At 57.0% G+C, this 24,940-nt stretch overlaps 2 protein-coding genes across 51 annotated transcripts in view; one reads left to right on the forward strand and one right to left on the reverse strand.

Moving 5' to 3' along the window:
• Positions 1 to 15,179, forward strand: part of MYBPC3 (myosin binding protein C3) — a 17,982-nt gene extending 2,803 nt beyond the window's left edge. Inside the window, exons 6-33 of the mRNA XM_077767308.1 lie at positions 593 to 710; positions 1,206 to 1,254; positions 1,438 to 1,467; positions 1,627 to 1,680; positions 2,857 to 2,877; positions 3,110 to 3,273; positions 3,807 to 3,939; positions 4,287 to 4,411; positions 4,500 to 4,605; positions 4,701 to 4,869; positions 5,220 to 5,383; positions 6,335 to 6,441; positions 6,530 to 6,559; positions 7,989 to 8,128; positions 8,401 to 8,481; positions 9,138 to 9,297; positions 9,566 to 9,670; positions 9,759 to 9,947; positions 11,574 to 11,708; positions 11,894 to 12,061; positions 12,733 to 12,821; positions 12,955 to 13,150; positions 13,290 to 13,429; positions 13,654 to 13,813; positions 13,927 to 14,063; positions 14,351 to 14,537; positions 14,754 to 14,790; positions 14,941 to 15,179. Coding sequence (XP_077623434.1) covers positions 593 to 710; positions 1,206 to 1,254; positions 1,438 to 1,467; positions 1,627 to 1,680; positions 2,857 to 2,877; positions 3,110 to 3,273; positions 3,807 to 3,939; positions 4,287 to 4,411; positions 4,500 to 4,605; positions 4,701 to 4,869; positions 5,220 to 5,383; positions 6,335 to 6,441; positions 6,530 to 6,559; positions 7,989 to 8,128; positions 8,401 to 8,481; positions 9,138 to 9,297; positions 9,566 to 9,670; positions 9,759 to 9,947; positions 11,574 to 11,708; positions 11,894 to 12,061; positions 12,733 to 12,821; positions 12,955 to 13,150; positions 13,290 to 13,429; positions 13,654 to 13,813; positions 13,927 to 14,063; positions 14,351 to 14,537; positions 14,754 to 14,764 — 3,168 coding nt within the window. The 3' untranslated portion in view covers positions 14,765 to 14,790; positions 14,941 to 15,179. The remainder of the gene's footprint in view (positions 1 to 592; positions 711 to 1,205; positions 1,255 to 1,437; positions 1,468 to 1,626; positions 1,681 to 2,856; positions 2,878 to 3,109; positions 3,274 to 3,806; positions 3,940 to 4,286; positions 4,412 to 4,499; positions 4,606 to 4,700; positions 4,870 to 5,219; positions 5,384 to 6,334; positions 6,442 to 6,529; positions 6,560 to 7,988; positions 8,129 to 8,400; positions 8,482 to 9,137; positions 9,298 to 9,565; positions 9,671 to 9,758; positions 9,948 to 11,573; positions 11,709 to 11,893; positions 12,062 to 12,732; positions 12,822 to 12,954; positions 13,151 to 13,289; positions 13,430 to 13,653; positions 13,814 to 13,926; positions 14,064 to 14,350; positions 14,538 to 14,753; positions 14,791 to 14,940) is intronic.
• Positions 15,180 to 16,537: 1,358 nt separating this feature from the next.
• The window catches only part of MADD (MAP kinase activating death domain), a 41,212-nt gene continuing 32,809 nt past the window's right edge, over positions 16,538 to 24,940 (reverse strand). For 29 of the 50 annotated variants that reach the window (XM_077767351.1, XM_077767341.1, XM_077767350.1 and 26 more), the window contains 6 exons: positions 22,622 to 22,786; positions 22,301 to 22,373; positions 22,054 to 22,160; positions 19,799 to 19,868; positions 17,862 to 17,908; positions 16,538 to 17,537 (listed from right to left, as the gene is read on the reverse strand). In XM_077767351.1, the coding sequence (XP_077623477.1) occupies positions 17,433 to 17,537; positions 17,862 to 17,908; positions 19,799 to 19,868; positions 22,054 to 22,160; positions 22,301 to 22,373; positions 22,622 to 22,786 (567 nt within the window). In that variant the 3' untranslated portion in view covers positions 16,538 to 17,432. The remainder of the gene's footprint in view (positions 17,538 to 17,861; positions 17,909 to 19,798; positions 19,869 to 22,053; positions 22,161 to 22,300; positions 22,374 to 22,621; positions 22,787 to 24,940) is intronic. The other 21 variants (XM_077767363.1, XM_077767362.1, XM_077767364.1 and 18 more) reach the window with 1 other exon arrangement.

Raw genomic sequence — 24,940 nt, forward strand, 5'->3', positions numbered from 1 at the left:
AAGGGGGCATAATAAAACTTGTGGGGGCAGGGGGCCCAGGAAGGCTGAGGGACCTCGTGAAGCATGGGGGCGGGCGGCATCAGCCAGCGAGGATGTAAAGTCTCTGCATGGATGAGTATAGGAGCTCAAGGGCCCTTTCATCATACAGACAAAGAAACCCAAGCTTGAGAGGTTATTGCTGCTGGTCTGCTGTCACTCAGAGCCGGGCCCAGAACCTGTGCTTTGACTCCCAGCTTTTGCTCCTCTCCCTCTTCCAGAGTCTTGGCTCAGGCAAAGATGCCTCTGGCAGGGCGGGGACAATATGTTCAGTTGTGTGAGTTGTGCACTGCACAAAAGTGCCTCATCTTAAGTGAAGGTCATTTGCCTTGTAGCCATCACTGATTTACATTTTATCACCACCTGTGCCAGCAGATGGCAGTCATGTGTCTTGAAAAGGGACTCTGTCCTAATTATACAAACCCCTTACACACAGGTTAATTAAACCCTGAGGGGTGAAAATGCTGGTGGCCATTACCCACTCCCAGTCTCCTTTAGGGGTGAAGGGCCTCCTCTTCCGGCTCCTGGTCTCCCCTGATACCTTGCCCCTCTACAGGTCTACCTGTTTGAGCTGCACATTACAGATGCCCAGCCTACCTTTGCAGGCGGCTACCGCTGTGAGGTTTCCACCAAGGATAAATTCGACAGCTGCAACTTCAGTCTCACTGTCCATGGTGAGGGGAGCCCTGGCGTCCTGGGCTCAGGTCCCCCATGAGTCTTACCCCCATGTCTGCCTCCATTTCCCAACACTAAGGAGGATGGCAACTCCCAACCAGACAACTGCCGACCGCCTGCTCAGTGCTGCTCATGCTGGGGCACGAGAGAAACCCAGGGACGTTTCCAGGGTCGGGGTGGGGTCTGAGAGCCAAGTCCAGATCTCACCTGGATGGTGAGATGGTCCAGGCTCCTGGCACAGGCGAACAGGTGAAGGGTGAGCTGAGAGCTGAATGTGAGATCAGCCACTGCTAAGGGACTGGGTACCAACTACCCAAACTCCCTGGCACCTCAATCCTGGAAAGGCTCAGAATGTGGGGTCCTGGGGCAGATGCCCACTCTCAAGGGTCATGGATGGGTGGGTCTGTGATACTCGGAGATTCTGGGGTGAGCGAGGCTTCTGAAACGGCCCCTCTGAAGCCCCTTCCCGGTCTCATCTCCCTCTCTGAACGCAGAGGCCATTGGCCCTGGAGACCTGGACCTCCGATCAGCTTTCCGCCGCACGTGAGTAGCCATCTCTTCTCAGGGATGGCGGGGAGGCCTGTGCTGGGATCTGATGCCCCTCGGGGTCAGGGCTGGGGATGATGTGGGGGGTGGGGTTGTGGGGGCCAGGACTGAAGTTGATAGGAATGGGGGAGGGGACAGCAACCTCCCCGGGCAGATGAGGAACTTGTTCTAACCCCACAGGAGCCTGGCTGGAAGTGGTCGGCGGATCAGGTACCCCTCTCCCAGCCTGTGCTTGTCAGACTTTGGGGGTCTGACATGGACAGGGAGCCCCCACCCAGCCAGTGTCCCTTCCTCTCCCAGCACCTCTCCCCACCACCTCCCCAAGCCCTTTCCAGTTGGGGAGGTCCTTACTGGGGTCCCTCTCCATAGTGACAGCCACGAGGACGCTGGAACTCTGGATTTCAGCTCACTGCTGAAGAAGAGGTGAGCCCCTGGGTAGCAGCTCCTGGGGCAGATGGTGAGGCCCCACTTCAAATCCCAGCAGTGCAGTTTTCTGGCTGTGTGGCCCTGAGCTGGTTACTGTACCTCTCTAAACCAGTTTCCCTGTCTGTCAAATGGGATCATCCTAGGGGCGCCTGGGTGGCTCAGTCAGTTAAGTGGCAACTTTGGCTCAAGTCAAGATTTCACGGTTTGTGGGTTTGAGCCCTTCATCAGGCTCTGTGCTGATGGCTCAGAGCCTGGAGCTGCTTCAGATTGTGTCTCCCTCTCTCTCTGCCCCTCCTCTGCTCACACTCTGTCTCTCTCTCTCTCTCAAAAATAAGTAAACACTAGGGGCGCCTGGGTGGCTTAGTCGGTNCACTAAAAAAAAAGGGGGGGGATAATCCTGGTGTTGGGAAGAGTCAGAGGGCTCAGCAGATATTTTCCGTGAACTAACAACCTCACGGGGTCCCCCACTACCCCTGATGCCTGAGTCTATGAGAGCTTGTCTTAGTAGGCTCCGGGGACTCACGAGATGGCAGAGGGGCCCCAAGTTNAATTAAAAAAAATAAATAAAAAAATAAGTAAACACTAAAAAAAAGGGGGGGGATAATCCTGGTGTTGGGAAGAGTCAGAGAGCTCAGCAGATATTTTCCGTGAACTAACAACCTCACGGGGTCCCCCACTACCCCTGAGTCTATGAGAGCTTGTCTTAGTAGGCTCCGGGGACTCACGAGACGGCAGAGGGGCCCCAAGTTGCAGGAATTGCTCCCCCAGCCCCTCCACTGACCCTGTGTCCTCTCCCTCTCTCTCCGCACCCTGCGTTATGGCTGATGCTGCCGCGACCCAGAGAGTAAGCATGGGGGGCCGGTGTCTGGGGGCAGCAGGGTGCTGGTGGGACGCTGTACCCTGGTGAGGGACGGGGCTGGGAGTCAGACAGACCTGAGTGCGGATCCCCACTGCCCGGGGCGTCTCTGAGCCTTCGGTTCTCCAGATACCCACCCACCAGAGCTCAGAAGGAACAAACAAGGCCATGTGTGGGGAAGGCCCTGCTGTGTAAATGGAGGGACACAGGGGTGGGGAGAAGGGAGGGGCGAGGGCCCAGGGGCCGTGGCCAGGATCTTTGTGGGCAGGTGGCCCACGTCTCTAATGGCCCACTCTGCCTTTGTGCCCTGCCCGGAGCAGCAGCTTCCGGAACCTGAGGTGAGTGCCTGATGAAGCCTGCGCCCCCGTCGCCCCCACTTCCACCGGGACTCCCCCATACTGAACTTGAAGTCCAAAGCCAGCCCAAGCTGTACCAACGGAGGGGCAGGGGCAGTTACGGCTCCTTGGTCCTGGGATCCAGGAAGCCCCACCCCAGGGGAGGGCAGATGGGGGGCGACAGTCCTGCCCCTGGCCAGAGGGGATTCCCTTGAGGCCTCTCTGCTGGACGCAGGGACCCGAGGCTGGAGGCGCCACCCGAGGAGGACGTTTGGGAGATCCTGCGGCAGGCATCCCCCTCGGAATATGAGCGCATCGCATTCCAGCACGGCGTCACCGACCTGCGCGGCATGCTCAAGAGGCTCAAGGGCATGCGGCGGGACGAGAAGAAGAGCACAGGTTAGTGCTCCCCTGCCGTGCGAGAGGAGAGGCCACGCGTGCGCACACAGGCGCGCGCGCGTACACACAGGCACGCGCGCGTACAGACATGCGCGCGCACACGCAAAGGTAAGAGTCCAGCTTAGCCCAGAGACACCACAAGAAGAGAACAGAGCACAGCTGGGCCCTCCTCACTGAGTAGAAGCCTGGAGGCTGCTATAAACCAGAGTCAAGGGGCAGAGAAGGTCCCTTTGGCTGCCATCTCCGTCTCCGGCCAAGCTTCTGTCTCTCTGGGAGCCGCTAACTCTATCCCTGAGCTGAGCCGCTGGAAGGGACCCCAGCCAAGGCAGAGGGACAAAGAGAGAGAAAGAGACAGACGCATAGAACAGAGATAATAGACAGGCATAGTGGAGATAGAGAAAACGGGGGGAGGCAGGCGGAGTGTGATGGGAGGACTCAGCCCACTGGCACAGCCGCCAGCCACCGCGATGGGTGTGAGCCTTCTGGGGCAGCGGGGGCCGCAGCGCCGTGGGGGCGCTGACGGAGGTGCTCAGCCTTTCAGAAGAAGCTGGAGCCCGCCTACCAGGTGAGCAAGGGCCACAAGATCCGGCTGACCGTGGAGCTGGCCGACCCCGACACCGAGGTCAAGTGGCTGAAGAATGGACAGGAGATCCAGATGAGCGGCAGGTGCGGTGGAGGAGGGTGGGCACAGTCCTGGGAGCGTGGGCGGGGAGGCTCCCAGCCTGCTTCGGTTCTGTGTGTCTCTCCGCATGTCCCTCTCCCTGGGCCTAACTGCCCATCTTTCTGTTTCTGCCTGCCTCTGTTCCTCCCTCCTTCCTCCTGTTCCCGCTTCCTCCCACCTGGATGCTCCCACGGCCCCTTCTGCCCCACAGCAAGTAAGGCCCAGCTCCTGGAAGGAAGGCCGGGGGTGGGGGCACGGTCCGACAGGGGTGGGTTGGACGGGGCACCTGGGACGCACGAGGTGAGCGATGGCTCCTCATCCACACTCCCGGCCCCGCGCCGCTCCTGCGCAGGTACATCTTCGAGTCCATAGGTGCCAAGCGCACGCTGACCATCAGCCAGTGCTCGCTGGCCGACGACGCGGCCTACCAGTGCGTGGTGGGCGGGGAGAAGTGCAGCACCGAGCTGTTCGTCAAAGGTGGGCCTTGCCCGGGGCCCCTGGGCGCCTGGGAGCCTGTGGGGAGGGCGCACAGGGCTCGGCCAACTCTGTTCTCCTTGCTCAACAGAGCCCCCTGTGCTGATCACCCGGCCCTTGGAAGACCAGCTGGTGATGGTGGGGCAGCGGGTGGAGTTTGAGTGCGAAGTGTCCGAGGAGGGGGCCCAGGTCAAGTGGTGAGTGGCAGAGGCACGGGCACGTGGGCAGGGCTGGGGGCCCTGTGGGCGTCCCCAAAGGAGGCTGCAGCACTCACTGCCCGCCCACCGGCCAGGCTGAAGGATGGGGTGGAGCTGACCAGGGAGGAGACCTTCAAATACCGGTTCAAGAAGGACGGGCAGAGACACCACCTCATCATTAACGAGGCGACGCTGGAGGACGCCGGGCACTATGCGCTGCGCACCAGCGGGGGCCAGGCGCTGGCCGAGCTCATCGNACAGGAGGCTTCAAGGCCCTGGGCGCCCTGGGCCCCAGCACCACCCTGGGAATCAGGCAAACCCAGGATGGAGGTCCATGTGACCTTGGGCAAGTCACTCTGACACATTGAGCCTCACCATTCTCATCTATAAAATAGGGGTGCCGAGGTGGCCACCTCAGAGAGTACTGGGAGGACCAGATGGGCTTGGTTAGTGTCGCCCCCCCACACACACACTTGAGCACTGTACTATCATAGGCACATGTGAATCACAAACATGCACACACACGCATGTTTTCACATGCCCATGTGATCACATGGATTCACGCCCACACCTACCCTCCCCAGCTCACTGACTTTGCCCTCCCCGCCCCAGAGAAAAAGCTAGAGGTGTACCAGAGCATTGCAGACCTGACTGTGGGTGCAAAGGACCAGGCGGTGTTCAAGTGTGAGGTGTCCGATGAGAACGTGCGGGGGGTGTGGCTGAAGAACGGGAAGGAGCTCGTGCCCGACAGCCGCATAAAGGTGTCCCACATCGGGAGGTGAGTGTGCAGAGCTGGGCCCCAATGCAGAGGAGGGCAGGCTGATGGGGCGAGCAGAGACTGAGACAGACAGAGAGAGAAACAGGCACAGAGAAACAGACAGAAGAGCAGACAGAGACAGAGACTGAGGTAGAGACACATAGGGAGACAGGGAAAAATAGAGAGAGACCGAGAGAGAGAGAAACAGAGATGGATAGAGAGAAGACACGCAGATAGACAGAGGACACAGACTGAGAGACAGAGGCAGAGAGGCAGAGACAGAAGCACACAGAAGAGAATCCTGCAGAGGCAGAGGACAGAAACAGAGAAGTAGTGAGACAGACAGGCTGGGCGTCCCCCTGACCCCCTCCCCGCAGGTCATGGCCAGGGCAGGGCAGGAGGCCGCCGGGCTGACTCTGGCCAAGGGCCCTCACTGTCTCCCACTCTTACTCATGCCTCGAGCATCTGCACTGGCACGTGCTGGGTCCAAGGTCACAGAGATTAGTGAGACCAGCCCCTGCTTAGTCTCTAAGGGCCCAGCCAAGGGGCACTTGTACATTGCCTATCTCTGAAAACACGCAAGGGAGCTGGAACGTCAAAAATAGAGAAAGAGCTGGGGAGCCTGGGTGGCTTAGTTGGTTAAGCGTCCGACTTTCGCTTAGGTCATGATCTCGCGGTTCATGGGTTCGAGTCCCGCGTTGGGCTCTGTGCTGACTGCCAGCTCAGAGCCTGGAGCCTATTTCAGAGTCTGTATCTCCCTCTCTCTCTGACCCTCCCCTGCTCATGCGGTCTCTCTCTCTCTCTCCTAGAAATAAATAAAAAATATTAAAAAAAAAAAATAGAGAAAGAGAGCATTTAAAATACCAGCGCACCACTGAGCTAAGGTGGGGGAAGGGCCCTCTGGAGCACCGACTACGGTGAGGCTGGGGTGTGTGGCCCAGCGGGGTTCCCTGAGCCACCACATCCCTGCAGGGTCCACAAACTGACCATTGATGACGTCACGCCTGCGGACGAGGCTGACTACAGCTTTGTGCCCGAGGGCTTCGCCTGCAACCTGTCGGCAAAGCTCCATTTCATGGGTGAGCGGGCACCTGGGCCAGGTGGGGGCCCGTCTCGGGGCTCTGCCTTTGCCCAGCGCCGTGCCACTTGCTCTTCCTTCTCTTGCAGAGGTCAAGATTGACTTCGTGCCCAGGCAGGGTGAGTCACGGGATCTCCTCCCCACGCCCTACTTCACGCACATCCCCCTCCACTCACAGAGGGAAGAGCAAGGAACTGGAATGGGGACCCCAAGCCCCAGCCCCAGCTCTGCCAGTCACAGCCATGGGCCAGTTATAATCTCTGTGCACCTCAGTTTCCTATTCTCGAAAGTGGGAATTCTGAGGTGCCTCCTCCACGGGGTGTAGGAAAGAGGAGACGGAAAGATGTGAGGTTTCATTATTAATTTTCTGCTTTTAGAAGTACCCCTTCTTCTTTTAGACTACACATCTATCAGGCATCTATCCGAACTTCAGGAGGGCAGTCCAGGCTGAGGCTTGCTCCAGGGCAGGGCTCTCTAAACTAGGTTCACTGAATAGGATACTCCGTTTAAAAGGGTTCCATGGTTGGGGGCGCCTGGGTGGCTCAGTCGGTGAAGCATCCAACTTTGGCTTAGGTCATGATCTTGCGGTTTGTGAGTTGGAGCCCCGTGTCAGGCTCCATGGTGACAGCTCAGAGCCTGGAGCCTGCGTTGAATTTTGTCTCCTGCTCTCTCTGTTCCTTCCCTGCTTGCACACAGGTTCTCCCTCTCAAAAAAATAAAATAAATAAGCATAAAAAAAAGGGGTGCCTGGGTGGTTCAGTGGGTTAAGTGTCCGACTTCGGCTCAGGTCATGATCTCACGGTTTGTGGATTTGAGCCCCGCGTCGGGCTCTGTGCTGACAGCTAGCTCAGAGCCTGGAGCCTGCTTCCGATTCTGTGTCTCCCTCTCTCTCTGACCCTCCCCTGCTCATACTGTCTCTCTCTCTCGCAGAAATAAATAGAAAAACATTAAAAATTAAAAAAAAAAAAGGTATATGTAAGAGGTGAATCACTGGATTCTACTCCTGAAGCCAAGACTACACTATATGGTAACTCACATAAGAATTTAAGGGAAAAAAAAAGTTCCATCGTGAAGTATGTTTGGGAATCACTAAACACTTGGTCCACCTCTTGCTGATTCAGAAGCATGTCAAAGGCTCTGAAAAATTCTGTGGTGAAGAAATGTACTTAACTTTGTTAAATCCAGGGTCTTCTCGTTGATTTGGCCGTGGAAACTTCTTTTTCTTTTTTCTGGCAGGACATTGGTATTCCTCCTAAGGTCTGAGAAATGCTACAGGACGCGACCCGGTGTTACAAAGTTCCCTAGGAACTTTCTGAGGGGATGGAAAGGTTTTAGATCTTTACCTGGTGGTGGTTGCACAGGTGTATACATTTGTCAAAGCTCATGGAGCCGTATGCTCAAATCTTGCCGTCTTATTGAGTGGAACTTATATGTCAGTCAAATTGATTACAAAACAACCACCAGGGACATGGGCTCCTTCCAGTTTCCCCCCCTTTCATGGGCCTTGGGCCCTTGCCCCCTTCTCAGACCTATGCCATCTCCCCCCCAGAACCTCCCAAGATCCACCTGGACTGCCCAGGCCGGAAGCCGGATACCATTGTGGTTGTGGCTGGGAACAAGCTACGCCTGGATGTCCCTATCTCCGGGGACCCTGCTCCCACTGTGATTTGGCAGAAGACCCTCACACAGGTACTGTGGGTCCCTCCTCCACTTCCCCATCTGTAAAATGGGTGCGCGGGACCGATGGGTGTTGGCATCTGCTCCCCACCCACCCAGTGCACACCCTTCAACTGGCCACCGACTGGAAGGGAGTGCAGAGGCTCAGTTGGCTGGGAGGAGGGCAAGGTGGGCAGCAGAATGGGGGTGGGTAAGGGCGGGGGGCAGAGGGGTCGCTGGGCAGGGATGCCTTCCCGGTTGAGTCAGCCCCTCTTCCCCCTGCCTCCCTTCTGCTTGGTTCCCAGAAGAACAAGGTCCCAGCAGGGCCATCCCCGGATGCCCCAGGAGATGCAGGCGCCAGTGACGAGTGGGTGTTTGACAAGAAGGTGAGTGAGGCTGATGGTGGGATCCAGCTCTTGGCCTTCTGTGATTTTCTGTCTACACAGTTTCCACCCTTCAGTGAGGTCTCCGTGAAGCTGCCACGCCTGGGCAGCTGTGTTCCTGCCCCAGGCGTGGCCTACATGAGCTCCTCATGCCTTGGTCAGGCACAAGTTCCCTGAACATTGCTGGGAAGCCCTCATGACTGGGCTGTTCCCAGGCTCCCGTCCTGCTCAGCTGACCTTGACTTTGCACTTCTTCTGGACTGGGGAGTGGGTTTCCCTGGCACTTTTCTGTAAGAGTAGCTGCCTGGACACCACTCAGGCCAGCTCTTCCTCCACCAGCCACCCGAGGTCTTTCGGGATCCTCAGCTCCATAAGGTCATGTGATTCCTTCCCATTTGGCAGCTAAGAAAACTGAGGCACAGAGAAAATAGGCCAGACCTAGAGCCCAAGCCCCTTGCCCCAGTGCTTTGCCCATGGCAGGCTCTAAACAAAGGTTTTTGGACTCGGTGCTCACATGAGTGCAGTTTCCACGCAGGCTGCATCTGCTCCCCGGACCCTGTGCAGAGCTCTGTTCTATCTCCGGCTATTGCACGGGCTGTCAAAGCCTGTGGTATCCGACTTGGTCCCTTCTTCCCAAACTCCCCTGCCCCCCACCCCAGCTGCTGTGTGAGACTGAGGGCCGGGTCCGGGTGGAGACCAGCAAGGACCGCAGCATCTTCACCGTCGAGGGGGCAGAGAAGGAAGACGAGGGTGTCTATGTTGTCACAGTGAAGAACCCCGTGGGCGAGGACCAGGTCCACCTCACAGTCAAGGTCATCGGTGAGGCTGGCCGGCCTGGGGCCACCAGGGAGGCCCGTCAGTTTACTCATTTAGCCACTTGACAAACATCACGGGCATGCTCTCAGCTCCATGGAGAGAACTGAGATGAGGACATGGGTGAACATGGGCAGTGGGGAGCCATGAAGAGCAGTGATCACAGGCTGGTGACATGATCAGAACTGCATCCTAGAAGCATCTATGGGGTGGTGGGGGCAGGCAGCCTTGGCCCTGGGCCCCGGGCGGGGCTGATGTGGACCCGTCCCTCCAGATGTGCCGGATCCCCCTGCGGCCCCCAAGATCAGTAACGTGGGTGAGGACTCCTGCACCGTGCAGTGGGAGCCGCCTGCCTACGACGGTGGGCAGCCAGTCCTGGGTGAGTGCAGGGCACGGGCATAAGGCTCAGGGCCGGGGTACGGGGCCGTCTGGGCCCCAGGCCAGAGCTCCTGCCTCCCCTTCATCAGGCTACATCCTGGAGCGCAAGAAGAAGAAGAGCTACCGGTGGATGCGGCTGAACTTTGACCTGCTGCGGGAGCTGAGCCATGAGGCGCGGCGCATGATTGAGGGCGTGGTGTATGAGATGCGAGTCTATGCGGTCAACGCCATTGGCATGTCCAGGCCCAGCCCTGCCTCCCAACCCTTCATGCCGATCGGTGAGCCTGCCTGGCCTGGCACCGCCCCACGTCAGAAGCAGCTGCTCTGTGGGCAGCCCCTGCACTAGGCATTTACATCATGGTCCCCTTTAAAAGGCTCTGTCGGGGATAAAACTCTTGTTTCACAGATGAAGGAAGTGAGGCTCCAAGAGGTTAAAGGACTTGCTCTAGGTCACCTAGCTGGTAGGGGTGGAGCTGAGCCTCGTACCACCCTGTTGATGCCTCTCAGGCCTCACTCTCCACATCTATAAAATGGGGATAATGACAGTATCTATTTCATGGAACTGCTGTTAGGGTGAAATGAGATAATGCAGGCAGAACATCTGGCATACAGCAGGTGGTCAATAAATGGTAACTGTCCCCTCTTTCCCACTCCCTTCAAATGTTAACTGTCCCCTCTTCCCCATTCCCTTCAAGCAGGGTTTGTCATGTATGGGACAGAGCAAGGGCACTGGGTACCTGGGGGTTCTAAGAGGCTTGGGTCTGTGGTAAGGACCCTGGACTGGACTCAGATGGAGTTTGTAGAGCCAGCTCCCCCACCCCCGGGGGAGCCATCTGGGGTCACTGCCCTGAAGTCTCCATTTCCTCATCTGAGTCATGGGGGTCGGCAGGGTAGAACAGACGCTGAGGGTGTGTCAGGCTCTGGAGGACAGCTGTCCCTACCAGGATGTGGGGAGGGGGGGTGGTGGCTGTCTGTGGCGCGGGCAGGCGCCCTCCCCGGCTCCTTGCCCAAGGACCCGGCCCAGCTTGGGGAATGGCAGCAAGGGGTTGGGGGGTGGGGCTGTGGGGAGAAGGGTCCAGGTCCCTCTCTTTAGAGACTGGCTTCCAGTCAGCCAACTATTAGTCAGCTGTTAGTCAGCTCGCCTGATCATATGGTGTCAGGAAATTCCCTGTTTTAAGCCAGTTTTTCTTTAAATTACATTTATAGCATTTCCTATGTTGTCTGACAGAAAGGGCTCTTTGGGGGTATTTATTCCTATTTAGAGGTTTTTTTTTTTTTTTTTTTTTTGAGGCCAGAAGAGGCAGGGAAAGAGAGAATCTGAAGCAGGCTCCATGACCAGCATGGGGCCTGAAGGGGGGCTTCATCTCCCTGTGAGATCATGACCTGAGCAGAAATGAAGAGTCTGCTACTTAATGACTGAGCCACCCAAGCGCCCTAGGCTCCCTTTTGTAATTGCTGTTGCAGTTTGTTTTTAAGCCTATCTAGAGACATGTCTTTTTTTTTTTTTAATTTTTAATGTTTATTTTTGAGAAACTGAAAGAGATAGAACATGAGCAGGGGAGGGGCACAGAGGGGGAGACACAGAATCAGAAGCAGGCTCCAGGCTCTGAGCTGTCAGCACAGAACCTGATGCAGGGCTTGAACCCACGAACTAGGAGATCATGACCTGAGCCGAAGTCAGATGCTCAACCGACTGAGCCCCCCAGGCGCCCCTAGAGACATGTCTTTTAGTGGGAGCTAGAATATTCTGACAGTGCTTGAATAAGCCAGATGAAGGGCAAGTGCCCCTGTGTGACTGGTGGCCAGTTGAGGGTCTGGGTCATATCCCTTCAGTGTCCCCCACCCCCACCGGTGGTGCAGGCCCACTCTGACCCCTCTCCGACTCCACCTCTGTCTCTGCCTAGGCCCCCCCAGTGAGCCCACCCACCTGGCCGTGGAGGATGTCTCGGACACCACCGTCTCCCTCAAGTGGCGGCCCCCGGAGCGGGTGGGAGCTGGAGGCTTGGACGGCTACAGCGTGGAGTACTGCTGGGAGGGCTGTGAGTGCCCCTGCCCAGCCCCAGGCCCTCGCCCAGCACCGTCCGCTGAAATGCCCTCACCCCAGGACGGGCGTCTGTCACCCTGCCCGGCCCCTGTTTACAGCGGAAGCCCCAGACGGCCAGCGGAGGGTGGGCAGTGGGGCGGGCTGCTGATGTTGACGCTGCCCGCGGGCTTCCCCCACCAGGCTCGGAGTGGGTGGCCGCCCTGCAGGGGCTGATAGAGCGCACCTCGATGCTGCTCAAGGACCTGCCCACAGGGGCCCGGCTGCTCTTCCGTGTGCGGGCGCACAATATGGCAGGGCCCGGAGCCCCTGTCACCACCAAGGAGCCCGTGACCGTTCAGGAGATACTGCGTGAGTGGCCCTTGTGCTCTCAGAGGACGGACCTGCCACTGATGTCCTGGCCGTTGGGGTCCGTGGAAGTGGGGACATCCAGGGAGACCCTACTGGAGAGAGGGACAGGAAATTCTAAGCCTCTATTTGCACCCCAGGCCAAACATTCAGAGAGGGCTCCCTGGGCTTTTCTGCATCAACCCCGAGTTCTGGGACAGGGAAAATGTAGGTCTTTGAGCTCTGTTCTCTGAGCCTCTCAGTTCAACAGGTAGGTATTGTCCCTGTGCTCATGATTTAGTGTCAGATTGGCCCAGCTGGTATCCACTCCCCATTCTTCTGTTCCCAACAAAGGGTCAATCATGTGGAAAGAGGCAGCAGACCGGGGCAGAAACAGCCTGCAGGACAGGGATAGAGTCCAAAAGTCTACATTTGCATCCTGGCCTCTGACTTATTAGCTGTGTGTCCTCAAACAAGCTGTTCACCTTCTCTGATCCCTGCCTCTTACAGCGGTGTGGTGAGGTGGAGGTCGAAGCAGGGATTCTGTAGACCACCCGGGGCTGGGATAGGGGATGCTGAGGGCCGGGCATTTTCCTCAGCCATAGCCTTCGAGGCCCGGCCTCGGGAGGGGAGGAGCTGTAGTGCTCCCCAGGGCTGAGGGCCCCCTTGCTGAGCTGCCCACTTGGCACCCACAGAGCGACCGTGGCTCCAGGTGCCCCGGCACCTGCGTCAGACCATCCAGAGGAAGGTCGGGGAGTCCGTGAACCTCCTCATTCCTTTCCAGGTAGGGCTGGCCTCCGGCCCTGTCCCCCCGTGTCTCGTGCTCCCCTCGCGGGCAGATGAGTCTCGGGGCTGACCAGACCCTGAGATGCCGCCCAGTCATGCCGGGCTCGGGGGTGAGCTGTCCCTCCCCACAGGGCAAGCCCCGGCCTCAAGTGACCTGGACCAAAGAGGGGCAACCACTGGCAGGTGAGGAGGTGAGCATCCGCAACAGCCCCACGGACACCATCCTGTTCATCCGGGCTGCTCGCCGCACCCACTCTGGCACCTACGAGGTGATGCTGCAGGTCGAGAACATGGAGGACAAGGCCACGCTGGTCCTGCAGATTGTTGGTGTGTGGCAGCGGGGCCCCCACTCTGGGACGGTGGCGGGCCACGTCTGGCCTGGCAGGGGTGCGGGCGCCTCCCAGGGTCCTCTGCTCATACTCAGGCGGTCTCAGGAGGTGTGTTCCGGCTGGTCTTTCTCCTGCAGACAAGCCAAGCCCTCCCCAGGATATTCGGGTCACTGAGGCATGGGGTTTCAATGTGGCTCTGGAGTGGAAGCCACCCCAAGATGATGGTAACACAGAGCTCTGGGGTTACACAGTACAGAAAGCTGACAAGAAGACCATGGTGAGCCTGGGGTTCTGGGCCCCCCATGTACACCCTCCGTAGGGCCAGGAGACCTGGGCCCCAGCTTCCTCCCTTGCCCTTAGAACGGGTCTGCTGCTCATCCTTCCTCTCTGACCTGGTTCCCTCCACAGTGGGGGTACAGACACCAGGGGTACCCAAAAGAGGCCCCCGGCAGGGAGTAGGGCCTGACCCCCAGAGACCCGCCCTTTCCTCCACACCCCCAGGAGTGGTTCACTGTCTTGGAGCATTACCGTCGCACTCACTGCGTCGTGTCGGAGCTCATCATCGGCAATGGCTACTACTTCCGGGTCTTCAGCCAGAATATGGTGGGACCCAGTGACCACGCCGCCACCACCAAGGAGCCTGTCTTTATCCCCAGACCAGGTGCGGTACTTTTACTCCCACCCACAGGAGGAGCTGGGCCAGGGAGGCGGTGGGAGCAGGGAGGGGGCCCAGTGTGGTGTGCCACTCTTGGTGCAGAGTCTTATCACCAACAGGCATCACATATGAGCCACCCAACTACAAGGCCCTGGACTTCTCAGAGGCCCCGAGCTTCACTCGCCCTCTGGTGAACCGCTCAGTCATCGCCGGCTACAACACTACCCTCTGCTGCGCTGTCCGGGGTAGCCCCAAGGTACAGAGCTTGGGGTCCTGGCCCAGGCAGACTCAGGAGGTGGGGTTTGGAGGCTCCAACCCCCATTGGTCCTCTCCCCAGCCTTTCCCTGCTTCCTGTCCCACAGGGGTTCAGGGCCAGGCGCCTCTCCCTGAGCAGGGCCTCGGCACTCTCCATTGGCTCCCTGTTCATTTCCTGCTTGGGTGTAGTTTGGATTCCAGTGGGAGCCCCCAGAATAGCAGCAGGTTCCTGGCAGGTCTCCTGTCAACCTGAGACAGTCTCCCTCCCTCCCGTTACCTGATTTATAGCCCAAGATTTCCTGGTTCAAGAACGGCCTGGACCTGGGAGCAGATGCCCGCTTCCGCATGTTCAGCAAGCAGGGAGTGTTGACCCTGGAGATCAGAAAGCCCTGCCCCTTTGACGGGGGCATCTACGTCTGCAGGGCCACCAACTTGCAAGGCGAGGCACAGTGTGAGTGCCGCCTGGAAGTACGAGGTGAGGAGCCCACAGGGCCAGGCCCGGGGTGGCGGCGGCAGGGAACCAGCTGGGACTCTGCCGGCTTGGGCCACGCGGCGGCTCTGGCTGAGAGAGCAGTGACCTTGTCTTGTCCAACACACATACTGGCTTCGGGGCTCTGCGACCAGACCTGCTCCCCCCAGCATGGTGCTGGGAGGCGAAACACACGTGACATGGCCTCCTTCTCCCCTGCAGTGCCTCAGTGATCCGGCTGGCTCCCGGAGAGGCCCAGGTATGTACCCCACGTCGTCCCGACACCACCGCACAAGTCAGAGGCTAAGCCCTGGCGCTTGGTTCAGAGGCAGCCGTCAGGAAGTGGAGGTGCAGGTGCCTCTTTGCAAGACTTCGGTGCAGCTCATTTACAGGGGAACCTGTGTTACAGGTGCCACAGGATGCCAGCCCAGGTACTGGGAGCCTGGAAGGAAGCCGGACAAGCCACCTTCTGTTGCTGGATGTGTGTGTGCAAGTGTGTATCTTAGGGCTGGGCTAGCGGAAGCATCAGTAGGGCAATGCGATTAAGGTGAGCGGGCCTGGGGGCCTCGGCACACAGACTGCACTGAGCTCCCAGTGGAAGATCTCAGGTCTTTGGGACAAACAGGTGGTGGGCTCAGGAAATGGTGGTTGGGGNTGGACAAGCCACCTTCTGTTGCTGGATGTGTGTGTGCCAAGTGTGTATCTTAGGGCTGGGCTAGCAGAAGCATCAGTAGGGCAATGCGATTAAGGTGAGCGGGCCTGGGGGCCTCGGCACACAGACTGCACTGAGCTCCCAGTGGAAGATCTCAGGTCTTTGGGACAAACAGGTGGTGGGCTCAGGAAATGGTGGTTGGGGACAGGACTTCCTGGCCTGCCACGGTTTCTCAATGTGTAAGGGCAATAAAAGGTCAGTGCAGTTACAGAGAACTGACTCTTCTGGTCCGATGCGTTTGTCTTCACAAAAAGCACAGGGAAATATACTTGAACTTCAGAGCAAACTTCCAGGTATTCTATCTCGTGGAGGAGTTAAATGAAGCTGAGAGTGGAATCCCAAATTCATAAAACACTAGAAGAAACCTCAGCTTTCCCCCACTGTGTACGTCCTCCTGATGAGGAAACCGAGGCGCTGTGATGAAGGGGACACCAAGGCTCCCCTGCGCTCCGGACTGCCTTTGTCCTGGTGACCTGTGGTCACAGCAGCCTGCATGTGGGGCAGTGCTGAACTTCCACATGGTTCTGTGCCCATAAGGCCTGTGAAGGAGCTGTGCCAGGCTGCTTCGGGGCCCAGTAGGCAATGAGCCCACAGCTGTTCCACACGTGCTTCCCGGTGGGAGAGGGTGGTCCTGTCCAGTGCAAGACACTGGGAACCAGGGGCCTCCTCTGCTCTTCCTTCCCCCATGGGGAACCTAAGTCCAATCATCAGTCTACTTTTGGGAGGAAGAAGCCAGCAGGTCTCAGAGGGGCCCTAACAGAATATGGTCTTTCCTGTACAGGAAGCGCCAGAGGATTGTCCACAGCATAGAAAAAAAAAATCCAGGAAGCCTGGTCCTAGGGTTGCTTCTCTTAGACTTCTACCCAGCCCAAGAGCCCCGACCCTGGGGCTCCAGCCCTGCATCACCCCACCTCTCTGGACCGCACCTGTGAGGGGAAAGGGGGGCCCTGGTTTTTCTTTCACTGCTAAATGAATTTCTCTCTGCTCAAGTGTCTAAGCCCAGTTTGGCTGCTTCCTCCAGGGACCAGTTCTTAGCAGGGCAGCCCTCTGGGGGTTGGCGGGTTGGGAGGTGAGGGGTGGGGGCATAGGGCAGGAAGTCCCTCCCACAGCCTCTTCCTGGAAGCAGGGTGAGAGGCTGGGGCTTCAGCATGCCGGGCCTCCAGGCCTCCGATGCGCATGATCTCCTCTCCCTCCTCCCAGGCCTGAGATGCCTCTGTAGAGTCCAGGGCCGGCCTTCCTCAGGGCCTGGGCAGAGAGGGGGCCTCTTTAAATACAAGGCGGTCAGGAGCCCAAGGAGAGTTAAGGACGTTTATTTCACATTCACACATCTGTACATTTTCTATAAATAATGTAGAGCTGAAATATGTACAATCATGGCTTGCCCACTCCCAGGCCAACCCTCCCTTCTGGCACCCAGCGCCAGGAGACGCCGCCTGCAGACACGGATGTGCACACTGAGCTCGGCTCTCCCCTCCCCGGTTCCTGGGCATGGCAGCCAGTGGTCCCTGGGCTCCCAGCCCAGCCACTCTGCTCTCTTATGCCGAAGGTAAAGCAGACCTTAGGGAAACTGCAGCTCAGCGAGGAGGAGCCCCTCAGTGCGGCTCCACCGCGGTGGGAGGCCACGGCAGGCGGCAGCTACCAGCCTGGGAAACGCGTCAGGAAGGAGGGAGGCTGCCACTCACTCTGCTGCCCCGTGACTCTCCAGGCCTCTCCCTGCCCACCTCTTCTCGGGGAGGACAGGCCTCAAGCTCCCCTCACTCTGCACCGAGTGGGACTTCACCCGGCACCTAGTCACGCCGGTCAGAGAGGATGGACAGCCAGAGTCTTGCACTGGAGGGTCATAACACCAAGGACAAGGAACCACGACACAAATGTCTCAGGGACACGCACGGGGGGGCTCACGCTGTACTCAGAGCTCTTATAAGCCACCGGCCAAAAGACAGACAGACATCACTCTTGAGCCCTGAGGGGACAGCAGGCTGGTCTCCCGGGAGTGGAGAGGGAGCAGGTGGAGGAAACCAGCTGAGCCCTGTGACAGACACTAAGACACGCCGGGACACATAACTCTGAACCAACTAAGCCACGGCTAGGGGCTTGCAGAGGACACGCGCGCGGCTCGGGGCGCCTGCGAGCAGAAGACGCAAGCACATCCCCCGGACCAGGGGGTGGGGGGCTCTCGACCCCTCCCGTCAGCTCGAGACGGGCCGGGGTGGGGTCCTGAGATCTTCCTCACTGCTACGGACCGCGGCCACATACGAGAAGAGACACAACACAGAGTAGCAGATCTCATGGGCCTAGAGGGGAGAGAAAAGCAGGCGGATCAAGTTCCCGAGATTCCAACATCACCACACGTGGAGGTCTGCCGAGCAGGAAACTCTGCCCTCGCGCCGGGCTCAGGGCGCACAGCTGGCTGGTGGGAGAGGGGACCTGTACGTGCGTGTCTCTCCCAGGGCCGAAGACTCGTTTCGGCTTCAGCGCAGCCTGTGGCGTCTCGACCAAACTCGGCTCTCAAACCGTTCCCTTCCCCCATGCTCTCAGAGGGCCCGCCCTACTCCTGTCTGAAGGTCCCCGGGGAGCCCTGCGCAGCCCGGCCTGCCGGGGTTGGCTGGCACACTCACCATCGGTGTCTTGTACTTGTGGCTCACCACTTCTTTAATTTCAGGAACTAAAACCGGACGGGCAAGAGACAAAACAGAAAGTTCAAAACTAAGAGCGGTAGTGCCAGGCTCCCGCAGGCGGCAGCGCCCGGCACCGGGGTCCCCTTCCCCACTGTGTGGCATGTGCCGGTGGCTGCGGCAGCTTAGGCCCCGACAGCCTCTGCCCAGCTGCCGCTGGATGAGAGGCCGCTGCCCCAGACTCCTCAGCCAGACCTCTGAGGCCTGCTGTGGCTACCCTGTGCTGGGCTGTGACTCCACCCACTTGGAGAGCCTCAGCATGGGCGCAGGCTGGCCTTTCACCGGCCCGCTCTCTGCTACTGTCCAGGGCCCTGCGGAGCTGCGGGGGGGTGGTTCCCACACAGTGGCTGGGTGAGGAGAGTCGTCTCTCGCCTGCGCCTCACCGTGCTGAGATGCCCGAGAACTCATCCCTGGTACCAGCCCGAGACTGTTCGCGTTAAGCAGGGTTCCCTGTACTCCCAGCCTCTACACAGAGGGTCCTTGGGCTGGATGAAGAAGCGCATGATACTAAACCCACCAGACCTGCAAGTTTCCTTCCCTGAGTGGTAGGAGAGGCCCAGGCCTGCCTGTGTGAGGGAGAGCGTCAGAGGGCTCTGGAGCAGACACACCGAGCAGAAGACAGGCGAGTACAGCACCCGGGGAGGGGGGGACAGGGAGCATCAGGCAAAATACACACATGTCCACAGCCCGGAATGCGAGACTAAGAGTCACCCCTGCCCCAGCCATGCAGGGGTTCTGCTCGGCCAGAGGAAGGAGTAAGCCCCCCCCCCCACCGGGGGGGCCCCTGGAGATGGGAGCAGAGGGGCATGGCATCCCCCTGGGGGCCAGAAAAGGTAGGAGAGTTGGCCACACCTTCTTCTGACCCTGGGAGGTAGAATTCAGGGGGACCCAGGGTTAACGGGGAATAAACTCATCATAGGTAGAGCAAGATGCCCAGGTCCTCCTTCTGAGTTGAAAGATTCCCCTAAATATCTCTCTGGCAGAAGAGAGAAGGGAGCACACGTGGGAGAAAACTCAGAACCAGTGAGCCAGCACGAGGGGGTGGGGTGGGGAGGGGCTGAGAGGAAGAGGGTGGGGAGGAAAGGGATGAGACAAGTGGCAATGTGAGCAGCTGGCCTGCTTGAAGGGAGCCCACCCCACCCACAACAGGGCCCAGGCAGGGGCCTGGGGGAGGCAGCACGAGCCGAGGTCACTTTACCTGCTGGAGAACGAAGGTTTTCATAGCAGCGATGAGGGGCACAAAAGAATGAAGCACAAACACAGCAGGAACTCAAAGCCCCAGGGTGAGAACCCACTACACCAGCCCTCAGCGCCTGGCTGCAGGGAGGCCGGCTGCCAGCCTCCAGCTACAACTGCCCTGCCTGCCTTCGAGGCCCAGAGGCTCTCTGCCCTCCGGAGTGAGTCTGCCGGGTCCACCCCATGCCGTCCTCCAGCACAGAGGCTTGGCGGACACCAGAGCGGCACCGGCTGGCTACACGGAGCACTGGGCTGGCCGGAGAATTGCGGCAGGCGACACGAACACAGCAGAGCTTGGAAACTGCCCGTCTGCTCTGCCCCAGAACTTTCTGATCACCAGCTGGCCAAGGAAGGGAAGGTGGCACCAGCTCGCTGAGCCTTTGTAGGAGCGTCTCTGAACTCTAAGCCTGTCTAAGGCCACTGGCTCTTCTGGGACCCGTTCCCTAACAGCTGCCGTCTCTCTTTTCCTTCTTCCTCCTTCCCTTCGCTCATCTCAGGTTCCCTTTTCTTCCCTATCACTCCTAATCCTCCTGACCTCTCTGCAGAGGTGGTTCTTCTCTCTGCCTCTAGTCCCTCCTCTGGAGCTCCGAGGTTTGAGTTACTGCCATGTGAGTCCAGACCTAAGAGCAAAATAGTGTAATTACCAAATTCCTCCAGGACAAAGACGCCTCGAACTGTATTGCACTTTTTAATGTGATTCAGCTCTATGAAAACCTGCAAGAGAGGGAGGGAGGGCGGGGTAAGGCCCAGAGGCCCTCCCCCTGCCCCACAGAGCCCACTCTCCCAGCTCTAGCCCCGCCCACACACAGAAGACCTAGTTCCCAAAGGGGGGACCGAAGAATCCACACACACACAACTCAAAAGCGCTAAGAAGCGAAGACAGCAGAAAGGGCGTGTACCTTCCGCTCCTGGCCGGAGGAGAAAGCATGGGAGAGAAATGAAGGCGTTAGTTTTAATGGTCAAACCCAACCCGAAGGCCCCTCTGCTGTCCTGGGCTGCCCGCCCATACCCTCTGCCCAGGGCAGCGCTCGGAGAACACGGTGCCCCAGGGGTCTCCCCGCTCAGCCCATCAGCTCTCTACCCTTCCATGCATCCTCCTCCGGCGCAGAGGGCTGGCACGGGCGCAAAGCTTCCCTCAGATTGTCCTTGGGGTGGGAGGTGTTGGTATCTTCCTTGAAACAAAATCCAGGCTCTCCTCAGAAGTACATGGTGATATAATAACAGCTACCTCTTAGGAGCAGCCACTAGGAGTTCCACAAATACTATTTGTGATCCTTACACCTATGTGGCCCAGCATGCAGCAGTACCCTCATTTTCAAGACGAGGACACAGGATCAGAAAGTTTATCTGCCCATGAGTACTGAAGCTAGGCTCTGAATCCAAGCACATCCGGACTCCAAAGACCCACTTATTACCCAACTCGGTCGGACTCTCCCAGAGGGTCCAATGCTTCCTCAACTCCGAAGGATTGTTAGGTGGTGGAAGACGGACCCCAGGGCCATTATCTTGTTATCAGTCAGGGTCTGACTCCCTCTACAGGCAGGATCTCTCTTCTAGGGAAAACCCTTAAACTACAGACCAGCTTGCACATGCGGTGTTAATGCTTAGACGTTAGGTTGGCCCAGAGGGGCTCTGCTGACGGTCGTACCCAGAAGAGGGCATCTGGCTGTTGTTTAACAAGATCTCTTCTTTGGAAGGTGAGGCATCAGGGGAAGGCTCTAAATGCAGTCAGAAGCCTGCTTCCCCAAGAAGTGCTGGCACCTTCATGTTCCAGAAAAGTACGTGAGTAAACGTCTCTTTGGGCTGACCCTAAGGTCTCAAGTATATGATTTAATATGTTAACGTGCCTGACAGTAAATGGCTGCTGACAGCACACTGCCTGAGCAGCTGCTGCCCATCACACCAAAGCTGCCCAGTTAGAGCCCTAAGAGAAGGAGAACTAAAATGGCAACGGAGGAAGAAAGCCACAGAGCCCAGATGGTCACCTCCCCTGAGTATCTGCTGCCTGACCAGGGCCTGTGGAGCTTCACACATTCGGACCTGGCTCAGAACCTCAAGGAGAGGAACCAGTACGTCAGGGAAGGGGCAGGGAAGGCACTTGTGTGAAGAGTCAGAACTGGGAACGGACCTGGGATGATGCGCTGGCCTCAGAAAGGAATTAGCTTAAGGAATGTCCACTGAGAGAAAAAGTATCACTGCGTTAAAAGACCAAGAGAGAAAAAAGTCAGCTCCTACAGTGAATCACAATGAGAGAAAGATGTACTGTGATGTGCTCCCCAGTCAAAGGAAGGGGCGTGGGGCCTGCGGAGCAGGGGGCAGAGTGGGGACACTCAGAGGCACGAAAAGAACAGGAAGAAGAATCAGCAGGAGAACTGGGCAAATAAACACACATACTCCAGATAGGATAGACACAAGCTGCTCTCTCTCTCTCTCTCTCTCTCTCTCTCACACACACACACACACACACACACACACACACACACATGCAAGCGTCACACACACCAGCAACACGCGAGGAGATCAGCTGGTCTAGACTCTCAAAGCAAAACCACCAAGCAAAAGCACACCCTGGGAATAAGGGAAGGCAGACACTGTGCGAAGAAGGGCCAAGTGAGACGCTCCCACTCACACTGTGCTGAGTCTAATGGACGGAGGCAGCCTAGCCAACAAGGCTCCCTCTCTTTCCCAGCCCCCCACAGAGCCCCCCCCTTGCAGCTTCGAGGTGGTCACCAACGTCACTGTGCCCTCCCTCTGATTTCTCTCTCTGGTCCAACTGCTCCAATCCCTCCCACTGGTCCCAAAGGCCCTCAGGCTCACTGGGAAAGCACCGGGACCCGGACCCAGAGCCTTACAGCAGATGGAACAGGGCTAGGAAGCCTGTGCTGCCACTGGCACCTACCTGGTTGTGCATGAACTTGAGATTGATCCCTTCTAGGGTGACCTGCAGCAAGCCACCCTCACCAGTCTTCATGTCCTGCACAGGGAACTCGCCACCTAGTTCAGGGCCTGTGTGGGGGGAGGAGGTTATCAGCTAACTGGGGAGGTGGGGAACCCCACGCCTGACTTCCTTGTCAGGCCTCTGACACTCAGAAGGATGGATAAAAATAAACAGAGGGCACTTGCTCAGGGAATCTTTCTCTTCTCACCGGGTTTGATGCTTTGCTGTCGGGCTGCAGCTCGCTCCATGCTGTCCTTCACGCAGTAGTACAGCTCCCGACACTGCAGCACCCGGGAGAGAACAGTCTCGTCATCCGAGCCCTCCAGAGCCCCCCTGCTCTGCTCTCTAATGGCTGCCAAGGGCCTGGGCCATTGCCAGGGCGCCAGACACAGCTTCATGTATCCCACCCAACAGCCAGAGGCAAAAGTGGGGCTCTAGACACGGACTGTGGACTTTTAACTTCCCTGCAAGAAACTCCACACTTTGGCCCTCAGCGCCCACCTCCAGCCCAAAGAGAGCTCATGGGTACCTTCTTAGTATAGAATTTGTTGAGCTGAGTCTCAGAGCCATTTCTCCGCCACAAGCACAACACCTTGGTCTTGGGACAGTAGGTCATGTTGATGAGCTTCTCGTACCACCAGCGCTCATACACCGTCCCAATGTTACTGCGCAAGACCACACAGTCATCGCACACCTGCAAGAGTGCACAGAGCAGGTCAGTGGCCCTTGTCTCTGGGAGTCTGCTTCAGCCCAGGCTGCACTACCCTGGTTCCCCCAGGGAAAGGTCGGGACGGCTGGTCCTGGGAGCATCCCCCCTGTCAGGTTTTCTGCCTTCTGTTCAGTCCTCCTTTGGTGGAGACACAAACACTGAACTGTGCACTAGAAGGTTTACTGGAAGAAAAGGAACCACTGAGTTGCCTGTGAGCAAGGAAGGAGGTTCAATCAGAGTTTCAATGTACACTTCAACCAACGTTTATTACCTCTTAGATGTTCTAGGCTTAAGAGAATATCTCATACTACCATGTTTCAACCTTAGGAATCATCTATGTTGACGAGCGCAAAGGCAGAGGATTGTGGCAGACTTAACCAAAGAGAAAAAAAAGGAAGCAATGCATTTTCTAATACTGGCATGACCCTAGTTCTGCATATTTTATTTTATTCATTTGTTTCTTTCTGTTTATGTTTACTTATTTTTAAAAGAAAGACAGAGACAGAGCACAAATGGGGGAGGAGTAGAGAGAGAAGGAGACATAGAATCTGAAGCAGGCTCCAGGCTATCAGCAGAGCCTGACATGGGGCTCGAACCCACGAACTGTGAGATCATGACCTGAGCTGAAGTCAGACACTTAACCTGACTGAGCCACCCAGGAGCCCCTCTGCATAAGTCTTTTAAATAATTAATCATACAAGTGACACATGGGCAATGCTTATTGCAAAAAATATTATACAACTGAGGGAGATATCAATTAAAAGGCAAAGTCTTCCTTCACATTCTATTCTTGTTCAACATTCTCCCTCTTCTAAGATCTGACTGCATTAGGTTTCCGGCTGTCCCATTCCTTAGCTGCGTCAGCTTGAAGAATTTAGCTTGCATCCACGTTTCCTCATGTGAAGACTAAATATGTTAAAGTGCACAGACTTCTTAGAACAAAGCCAGGCACATAGGAAGTGCTCTAGAGTTGGATGCTATAACAACACTATAATTACAACATAAGAAATGTAACAATGACTATTATGACCCTATATTCTCAAATCTTTCTCCACACGAGACTGCCTTCTTGAGTCCCTGAACCTCTCTCTTCTGGATGGCTCACAGGCAGCACCTCAGTCGCATCATGTCCAAATCTGGAGTCAGCATCTCCTCCTGGGTCAGTCCTCCTTCTGCGTCCCCTAGTTGAGTATATGGGGTCACCATTCACCCGGCTGCCCAAGCCAGACATGAAGGGGTGATGCAAGGCTCCTCTTCCCTCTCGCTGCACCACTGGCTCCTATCCATTCCGTGTCAAACGCCCTGCAACTCTCCCCCTCCCCCGCTCTAGCCATTCATTCCTACTTCTTCTAAGTCTAAGCTAAAGGTGACTTCTGAGGGGTGGTCCATGTCTCCTAGACCCTCTGTTATGTTTTCCCATACTGCCTATTCCTCTAAGCATCTTCTCTCATAATGCTCATCATACTTTATGACACTGTTTGTTTCATTAGCTGACTTCCCTGACGGCTTGTCAACCCTGTAAGGGCAAGAGAAATGATGTCTCCCTTATCCGCTGCTGTCACCCCATACCCAGAGTACCAGGCATATGCATCCCATAAATATTAAGTGGATGAAAAAGGAACGCACAGTACCACCAGGTTTAACCTACTATGGAAGCGTTACTGAGGCTCAAAAAGCCTTATGAAGAAAAAGATCATAGGGGCTTCCAGCTCTTGATTTCGGCTCAGGTCATGATCTCATAGTTGGTGAGTTCAAGCCCTACATCAGCCTCTGTGCTGATAGTGTGGAGCCTGCTTAGGACTCTCTCTCTCCCCCTTTATCTCTGCCTCTCCCCCGTGTGCTCTTTCTCTCTCTCAAAATAAACTACAAAAAAAAAAGAGTGTTTAAAAATAAAAAAAGAAAAAGGTCATAAAGCAGTTGAGTAGAAATTAGAAACTTGAGTTCTGGTCCCAGTCTGACTCCAGGTGAAAAATGAAGACAACTATCCCCATTTCCCATAATCCTTTAAGAACACCACATCAAAGAGAGGAGCAGGACAGGTATTTAGAAGAACATTGGATTTCTAGGTTCGAAAGATTACGTTCATAATGTATCTTACTCGCCTATGCTGCTGGTGGAGGTGTAAACTGGTATAGTGTT

Source organism: Crocuta crocuta, unplaced genomic scaffold (genome assembly GCF_008692635.1).
Source record: "Crocuta crocuta isolate KB4526 unplaced genomic scaffold, BGI_CrCroc_1.0 scaffold330, whole genome shotgun sequence".
NCBI classification, from domain to species: domain Eukaryota; kingdom Metazoa; phylum Chordata; class Mammalia; order Carnivora; family Hyaenidae; genus Crocuta; species Crocuta crocuta.